We start from the raw sequence: 9927 nt of genomic DNA on the forward strand, positions 1-9927 counted from the left end.
GTCCACATACAGTTGGAGTTTGATTAAACAAAATGCAATGTGGATGCATCATGTCTGCAGTTGTTTGCCTGTGCTCAGAAATTAGCCTGCACTGGGATAGGCAGTGATGTATACATGAGTATATGTTCTATATAAAGCCCTATGTAATACGTCATCACTGTATAAATAAAAGATGATTCTGACAGCAGCCTGGGCTGCTGGGTCCAACTTATCAAAAGTGCACAGAAAATGGATTCTCACTCTGAATACCACTTAAGTATTACCAAATACTTTACTAAACAGCTTTTTAATCAATAGACATACAAGTATCAAAAACTGTGTTAGTTGCCCATCATAACTAGTGGCCAAATAAATGTGAGGTTACTCAAAAACCTTAGGAGCTTAAACAGACAATAGGGAGATCATGTTGCTTTATAAATTTAAGAAAATGCCAAAAAAAAAAACTTCTGAGACCTCCTGCTGGTGCCAGCTTAACACCAGTTTGTATTGTACAGGCCAGGACTACACAGCACAGCATTCTCAGGAATATTTAGCAGGAATGTTACACTTTAAAGATAACCCCCTGGTACTGGAATACAGTGTGTCAGGGGTTGTTTACTGCTGAATATTTACAGAAATGCAAATGTGAGTGTTTTTTTCTTTGCCAGTGGTCTCCTTCCCTCCCTCTGTCTCTCTCCATCCCTCCCCCTCTTCCTTTCTTCTTCCTGTAGCACAGATCTGAATCAGCTGCAACTTCACTTCAGACACTGTTCATCCTCACCATCCCGGAGCCAGCAGGGAACTCTTGGAGATCTTTTCCTCACACCCAAACCCCGGGACACAGCATTTAGATCCGCGCATAGATCACAGATTCCTCTATTTTACATTTTTACTTCTCTCACCCGCAACTACAACTCCATTTTTCCCTGATAAACCCTTTCTGTTCAGCAACAAACTTCAACTAGCCTAATTCTTACAGTTGTTTTTCTTTCATATTTATTTTGTGCTTAGAGCCCTTAAAACTGTGTATTTCTGCTAGATCTACATAAAACAAACTCTAGTTGTTTCACCTCACACAACCCTCACTTTCCTTTCTTATTTACATTACTTGCATCTACTTCGCCCAACTGGGGTGGTCACTGCCTGGGAATGAGTGGACAGGAAGATGACAAATCGTGTGGCTTTTCTTTGGATACAGAATTTCTTCGATCTCTTAAAGGACGAATTCTTATTGCTGAGCTGGTAACTGCAGAATAACAACCTGACTCACAGAACACAATGTTACTTTGCTTACTTACCTTGCATTTAATTTTAGATACCCTACAACCCATACTCACTTAGGAACTGTCTGCACCTTCTTTCACCTGACCCTAAAACCATTAATATACCTACTAATATAACACCTATAAACTCTTTCTACACTTTTCTCTTATCTGACTTTCATGCCACTTTCACTTAAAGAAATTCCCATTTTTCTAATGACCTTTTTAAATATCCCCAATTAAGAGTGCCCTGCTGATGCACCAGAAGTGTATACCTTAGCTCTCAATCCAGTCTCCAATCTGAGCATGCTACCTACCTTTTCATAATCAAAATAACCTCATACTGCAGTTCCTTCCTTAGTTACTGTACCTGCTGGGCTAGTGGGGTGTTATCCACAGAAATTGTTGTCATTCATCATGTGTATGTCTTCATTGTAAATTGTATCTTGACTAATTCTGCCTTTGTCCCCAGATCCTCTGCTTTGTGGTCTTCATCTGCTTTGCTGTCTACTCCTCATCTTATCTGGCAGCCCCACTGCTTGAGTTCATCATTACAATTGTCTTCTTCATCATTGTCTCCAGCCGATACCACCTTCGCTTGACAGCTCTCAACTGGCCTTGCATGGTGGGTGGGAGATATTTAAGGCTCTGAGACATTTGAATAGGTAATTCATAATAGATTATATGACCAAAAGCATGTGGACACCTTCCTACCCCACATTTAATTCTTAAACAAGTATATTGTTCTTTTTTTTGCTGCTAAAACTGCACACTTATGCAGTTTTGCAATAAAATCCGTTCTGTGCGCCTGCACCCAGGCTAACGCAATCACTCAGAAAGCAAGCACATTAATATGCTTTTTGATGGATTCTCTGTCTGCGTTTATCCCCAGGCCAAGAATCCACCATGTGTGGCAGGAGCTTTACACTCTTACTTTCTAGGAGACTTTCAGTGAGATGTTGGAATATTGTTGTTCCATTAATACATAATATGGTTGGGCATTGATTTTTGGTGAACAAGTCTTGCTCATGGCACTCAGATTCATCCCACAGATGTTAGGTTGGGGTGAGGCCAGGCCTTTATGCAGGCCAGTAAAGTTTTTTTATTACTATCTTGGTAGACCAATTCTGTTTGCACTAGGGTTGCCACCTTTGTTGGGTTATACACGTCTGTGAAGATAGGGGGCATACGGCAACAACATCATCATGCAAACCATCAATGTCATTATGTGACGTCATCGTATGATGACATTTCTGGCGATGTTATGACATCAGGGACAGGGTAATTGGGTCCGCCAGATGCAATTCAAAGGGTGTCGGTCTGGTTTTTAGCATTCAGAAAACTAGGCAGAAATCCTCTGAATTGCATCTGGTGGACCCAATAACCCACCCCCCTGACATCATCACGTCACCATAGAGACATCGTGTGGTTTTGACAGTCCCTCAAAACCATACAGGTGGCAACCCTAGTTTGCACCACACTTTATAGACTCATTATGGTGCTGAATGAGGAAAGGGCTTTCCTCAAACTTTTGACACTAAGTACGAAGCACTGATTTGTCCGGGATGTCATTGTATTATGTCGTGGCACGTGTGAGCAATGACTGGTGTAGCTAATTCCAATAATTAAAAAGGGGATCCACATGCTTTTGGACATGTAATGTGTATGTGTGTGTTCTGGGTACTGAGAGTACGCACCAGAGAATAATGTAACAACAAACCCTAAATTACTCCAGGTCTAGTAACCGCAAGCAGATGTTTTGCTTTTAGACCAATACAAAGGAAAAGCATACCTTTGGTAAACTTTAGAACTTCTTTTATATACTCTCAAGAGTTTGCTGATATTCTTTATGTGGAAACATATTGAAAATAACACCTGTCAGTAAAATAAAGAATTCCAGAAAAGGTTAGTTGTTTGGCAATACAGGTATAGGACCCATTATCCAGAATGCTCGAGACCAAGGGTATTCCAGATAAGGGGTCTTTCCGTAATTTAGATCTCCATATCTTGAGTCAACTAAAAAATAAAAAAAACCTTAATTAAACCCAATATGATTGTTTTGCATCCAATAAGGATTATGTATACCTTAGTTGGGATCAGTTACAAGGTACTGTTTTATTACTACAGAGAAAAAGAAAATCAGTTTTAAAATTCTGAATTATTTGAATATAATGGAGTCTATGGGAGACGGGCTTTCCGTAATTCGGAGCTTTCTGGATAACGGGTTTCCGGATAAGGGATCCCATACCTGTTCAAAATTACGCAGAACCTACAAAGTTGACTTTTTCAAAATCCCTCTCTTTATCCCCTCTCCTCAGGTAGTGGATGTCAGGATTGTGAATGAGCCAGGGTCTGGAATGGTGGGGCTCATTCAGAGTCATTCTGGCACCGGGAAAAAACCTGGTGGGCCCTGGCGGCCCAAAACCAATACCTGGTGGGCGCTTCAGGCACTGCAGGTCCCCTCTCCCGACGTGCCTAAGTATGCACGCTCGGGGGAGGGGGTTGGGTTAGTGGCAGGGGCCAGGGGGGTGTGGGGACCAAAGCGGGGGTCCCTTGGGGGGGGTGCGGGCCCCTGTGGTGGCAGCCCCGGTGGGCCCTGCACCACCCAGTCTGACCCTGGGCTCATTTACTTACTTAGCAACTGATTATTTATTTGGTTTCAGTATTCTACCTGCAGACTGATTAAAGTTTATTTTGTTGTAACCTGCCTTGAAAGCACTGATAAAAGATCTGATGGCCAGTGAGCTAGGTGGCTGAATGAAACAATGAATATGTCATTGATTTGTTCTTATGATAACTTTTTTATATTGATCTCTTATGTTTTCCCAGTCAGTTTACTGTTTCATCAATAATAATAATAAGGTAATCTTGTAGTATAAAAATGTAATGGTAAAAAATATGTTTTTAGTAAAGTGGAATAAATTCTTCCTAAACTGGCTACATTGATAAGCTCACCTCAGGCCAAATGATCAGATTACAGTGGCAGTGTGCAGGTCTGTTTATGGCCACCTTTATAATTAACCTAGTAATCTGTATTTAGTGTGGGCATACAAAATTTGTGGGTGCTCAGCAATGCCCTGGTTTAGTTGCTTAAATGTATATTAGGTTGCAGAGCACCCATTAAGTAGAATAATTATTGCCTTAAATCAGTGATCCCCAACCAGTGGCACATGGGCAACATGCTCTCCAACCCCTTGGATGTTGCTCTCAGTGCCCCCAAAGCAGGTAGTTATTTTTGAATTCCTGACTTGTTGGCAAGTTTTGGTTGAATAAAAACAAGATTTACTACCAAATAAAGCCTCCTGTAAGCTGATAGTGTGCATAGAGGCTGCCTAATAGCCAATCTTAGCCCTTATTTGGCACCTCCTTGAACTTTTATGGTGCTTGTGTTGCTCTCCAAGTCTTTTTACATTTGACTGTGGCTCACGAGTAAGAAAGGTTGGGGATCCCTGCCTTAAATGTACCAGTGCACTGTTTCTTTTTAAGATTTCAGTAAGTCAATGGATGCTGTATGTTTGGGGGTTTGAGTAACCGTATATTTAATCTTTTTAGGACTTCCTGCGCTGTGTGTCAGCTGCTTTAGTTATTCTGGTTGTTTCTGTGGTGGCTGCAGCTCGTGGAGCAGGAGACGGTGCAGCAATTACAGCAGCAGTAAGTACTGCCACTTCCCCAACTTTCCTTGCGATCTCCTGTCTCTACTTGTTTATTTTCTTCTGTATTTTTCTTTTATACTAAGTATATATTATGTTCAAACAACAGTCTTATCTTACTGATCTACTGGTTCAGTTAGTTATGTTGTTAATTACATTGAATCTGAGGTGCCACTCATACTGCACTTGTAGCAACAATCTATGTCTCAGCACTGCTACTAATTTTAGTCATCCACTGGCTTTACTACCCCTCTCTCCATTTATTCCTTATGCTTAAACGTTGTTCTTCATTCTATTGTCTAAATCAGTGGTGCATAACCTGTAGGTCATGACCTCATTTGACATCACCATGGGGAATTGTAGGGACACTGATCAAATTTGGGGGAAGTTTCAGACTATGATATTATGTTGGTAATAATGTATGGCAACAGAAATGCACACAGACACATCTATTTGTCCATTTTCTGCATTTATACAGCTATGTCTGACCTTAGTCCAGACCTGGACTGAGATTTAAAATAGGCCCTGGCATTTTCAGGTACACAGAGTCCCAAACAGCCCCTCACCGTGCCAATAAATAGTAACTGTCTATATGGCAGCCCCTGACATTTGCCAGAATCCACAAAAGTCCTTTACACCAATTAGGCAGCTTATCTACATGTGTATGGTTCTCGGTCTGACAGCGCCTATAACCTTCAGTGTAATCCAATTGTGAAACATGCTATTTTACCTAGGACAGGAGTTGCCATGACTCCACACAGTCTCTACCCATACTTCTTAGAAATGTGTATTTGTATATAGCCAGTAGATGCTTCCTTCTGTGATGAAATCTTAACAAAACAATGTTATCTTTGATTTCAGGACAGAACTACACATTTTTGCACATCACAAAGATCTATTATACTTTCACTTTAGCACCTACTAATCTATTTATCACCTCTCTAACTCTCAATCATTACTCAACAGGAGTACAATTCACAATAACCCACATGGAAGCTTTTGCACATCCCCCTGCTAGGACTTGCTAATCTTATCAGGAAATCTTTCATAGTTACAGAACCCAGCTGTGATCTCATTTATTGGATTCTAGTTCTTCTTTTAGTTTCTTATTATGTTTGTTAAGGGCTCTGGCACACGGGGAGATTAGTCGCCCGCGGCAAAACTCCCTGTTCGCGGGCGACTAATCTCCCCGAGTTGCCTTCCCCTGCCATCCCTCCGGCGAACATGTAAGTCGCCGGCGGGATGACACACGCGGCGGCGCGATTTCGCGCAAATCGCCGGAAAAGACTCGCGAGTCTGTTTCTGCAATTTCCCGAAATCGCCCCGCCGTGTCTGCCATCCCACCGGCGACTTACAATAGACTCCAGTTAGGTGCACCATTCCCTCCCCCTTATACCAGGTGAATCATCAATACCTTTAGGTGGGCATTGCAGGAGAATATCCACTCCTTTGGCGACGTTGGCAAACGAGCAAATCTTCTCATGTATGGCCACCTTAATATACTGTAGACCCCTCCTAATTTAGGCTTGGCTCCAATTCTCATGTATACTATGGTTTATTTCTTTGCTGCAGTTTAAAAAAAATCTAGAGACTATTCTGCACTTTTAGAGCAACCTATAAGCAATTTATTTTGTTGTCCTTTCTATGCATAACTATATCATTATTCACTACTGGGAAAACATGCAGATAACTCTTTTGTGTGACTTCTTGGTAGAAAAACATATTAATTTCAATAATAACACATTGTTTCAGTTTGTTTGTGCCACCTTATATCACACAGATCAATTTATAGACTTATGACTTTTCACTCTATATTTTTTTGCCCATTTTACATAAGGGCTACTGCCGCACGTGGTTAGTTCTCTTACTATAGATAAATACAGGACTAGAATCTGCTCCCAAAAAGCTTCTTTAAATGCCTGTACCAGGAGCCATTGCATTGGCCTGGGTGCAGGCATACAGAGATAATTTTGGGGCAAAAGAGAATGGCACTGCACCACTTTTTTCCTCCAGGCTAGCTGGGGAATCAACATAGTGATTGAATTTACTTGGGGGTGTCTAACATATTGGCACCCATCAGTGAATTTGCTTGCCTTGTACTTTGAGTGCACACATTTATAAGTACATTTTAGTATTTTGCACTAGTTCTTCTGTTCATACATGAACGCAAGGCTGTGCATCATGCAAGTGTTCTTCCATTTCAGAATCCAGTTCTTTTCTGTCTTTCAGCTTTTTGGATTTTTGTTGGTTTGTGTATTCTGCTATGACGCTTTCACTATTTACAAGTCAGAAACTACAGCAAGCACAGCAGAGACAAGAGATGATGAGTAGGTATGTACATGCTCTGGTGCTAGTGCACTTTAGAATTTTGCAGTCTCTTTCACAAATATACAGAAGACGGTGCTATTAATACATAAGCAACAAGTCTTTACTTTAAGAAAGAGAGCCTTAATTCTAATGTGCATGTCAGCGGCTCAAGATTTCTGCCTTTTCTGAAATGCCCTTATCCATGCACACCACATACTGTATAACCCAAATTTAGGTAACAAAATTATAGTAAGCCCCTACACACACACCTCACAAGTGCATTGATACATTCTAACTAATACATTTTTTCACTGAAAACACATATATGTGTTGATACTAAATGACCTTAAATTCTGTTCTAGGTCCTAACAATGAACTGAATGGACATGGAAATGACCAGTTATCATAACGTAGCTGATAAGAAAGTTGTCACGGGTATTCGACATGATATTACCTTCAGGAATCCTGAAATGTCTGTGCCTTGTTTCATCCAAAATTCAGGTGAACCTAAGGGTTTTGGCCTTATTGATCATAAGCATTAAAATCAGAAGAGGATTCTCAAGTATTCATTTTAAATTATTTACCACAATAATTACCAGTGATTTATTTGCACACATCATTGCAGTAGTACTACATTCAAAGTATTTCTTACATTGGTGCTCTTTATATATTAATATATTTTACCAAATGTATAATGGGTTCTCTCAGCTCAGAATCCATAGAAGTCCCCAAAATACAGCTTTTTTTACTGGTATTGGCTACACATCACACATACCAATCTATAATGGACTGGCCATGGCTTTTATTTCAAGCCATGGGCCCTCCAAGAGTTTTTTTTTAGCTCCCAGGTTCCTGAAGACCTTTTTGGATGGTATAATGATTTAATATAAGTCATCCCTCAAATATGATCTAATAATTATATGAATAATACCTCACAAAACTGAAGGAAAAATATATAATGTTTCAGTGATATTTTTGACTGATTTTTACATTTATATGTACATTGTTACCACACCCAAATAAGGGTTACTTTCTCACACTACAACTAGGGCAGGGAATGCAATGGTGCTTTCTGTGCTAGGAGAGACAGATTTCTATTGTTAGAAGTGTGAATCTCCACTAGTAAAACATTGCAATTGCATAACCGATGTAAAGTACAGAAAAAAAGGTAATTGCAAGTATGAGACCTATTATCTAGAACAGTGCTGTCCAACTGGCGGCCCGCGACCCCCCTCTGTGTGGCCCCCCACCTGTCTGGCTGCTTTGATGGCTTACTCTTGTGTAAGCCTTAAATGGCATCAGTACTGTGATTAACTGTCCCCCCTGCATGGTTCTCACCTCAGATTCAGGCTGTAATCAGGCTGTATTGTTTAAATATGTAATTCCCTGTACTGTTCACACCTTTTAATCTCTGCATTGTCCCCCCCTGCAGTGTTCACACCTCAGGCTCAGGCTGTAATCACCCTCATTGTTCCCCTGTTCACACCTCAGGAGCAGTAGAAACCCACAAACAATCCCTGCACACTACAAAAAGAACATATACTGAGGTGGTACTGCAATTAAAAAGTTTTTTAATATATAGTTATTGTGCAGACTGTAGGAGCAGTGCCAGCATTGTGTCACTGTAGGCTGCCTGTGTGTGCCATACACACAGGCAGGGTAGGGAAGGCAGAGTATGGCACACACAGGCAGGGTAGGGAAGGCAGAGTATGGCACACACAGGCCAACTATGGCACAAACCAGCCAAGAATGGCAAACACAGTGAAAGTATGGCACACAGGCAGGGTAGGGAAGGCAGAGTATGGCACACACAGGCAGGGTAGGGAAGGCAGAGTATGGCACACACAGACAGGGTAGGGAAGGCAGAGTATGGCACACACAGGCAGGGTAAGGAAGGCAGAGTATGGCACACACAGGCAGGGTAGGGAAGGCAGAGTATGGCACACACAGGCAGGGTAGGGCAGGCAGAGTAAGGCAGGTTTTTGCTGTACTACAACCATTAATATGGGTATGGTCATGTGATAACATGGGTGTGGTTTCAAGTGGGTGCAGTTTCAAAAAGGGGAGTGGTCAAAACTGGCTTCCATTATCGGCCCTCCACCACGTAGGTCGGAAAAATTCCGGCCCTCGGTACAACAGAAGTTGGACAGCACTGATCTAGAAAGCCTGAAACATGGGGTTTTCCCAAATAATTGGTCTAAAAAATAATTTAAACATTAATTGAACCTAATAGGGTTGTTTTGCATAAGAATTAAATGTATTTTAGTTAGGATCAAGTATAAGGTACTGTTACAGAGAAAAAAATGTGAATTATTTGATTAAAATGGAGTCTATGGGAGATGGTCTTCCCATAATTTGAAGATTTCTGGATAATGGTTTTCCGAACAACAGATCCCACACCTATACTAGCATGTATGTGACTGACATGCTTTAGTGTTAGGATCCACAGTAGCATGGTATTTTTGGTCATTTGCGCTGGAGGAGATAAAGTGCAACAAAACTACCATGTGCTTTTAGGGCTCTGGCACACGGGGAGATTAGTCGCGGCGGGGCGATTTCGGGAAATCGCCGAAAAAGACTCGCAAGTCTTTTTCGGCGATTTGCGCTAAATCGCGCCGCCGCGTCTGCCATCCCGCCGGCGACTTACATGTTCGCCGGTGGGATGGCAGGGGAAGGCAACTCGGGGAGATTAGTCGCCCGCGAACAGGGAGTTTTGCCGCGGGCGACTA

At 41.5% G+C, this 9927-nt stretch overlaps 1 protein-coding gene across 1 annotated transcript; it reads left to right on the forward strand.

Annotated features, from left to right (window-relative positions):
• The first annotated feature begins 635 nt into the window (after positions 1-635).
• On the forward strand, positions 636-7763 carry cmtm5 (CKLF-like MARVEL transmembrane domain containing 5). Its single transcript, XM_002939017.5, has 5 exons — positions 636-1221; positions 1714-1866; positions 4794-4892; positions 7121-7222; positions 7561-7763. The coding sequence occupies exons 1-4, from the start codon at positions 1129-1131 to the stop codon at positions 7220-7222; spliced, it is 447 nt and encodes a 148-aa protein (XP_002939063.1). The 5' UTR covers positions 636-1128; the 3' UTR covers positions 7561-7763.
• Positions 7764-9927: the final 2164 nt, after the last annotated feature.

The sequence above is a fragment of the Xenopus tropicalis genome, chromosome 1 (assembly GCF_000004195.4).
Source record: "Xenopus tropicalis strain Nigerian chromosome 1, UCB_Xtro_10.0, whole genome shotgun sequence".
NCBI classification, from domain to species: domain Eukaryota; kingdom Metazoa; phylum Chordata; class Amphibia; order Anura; family Pipidae; genus Xenopus; species Xenopus tropicalis.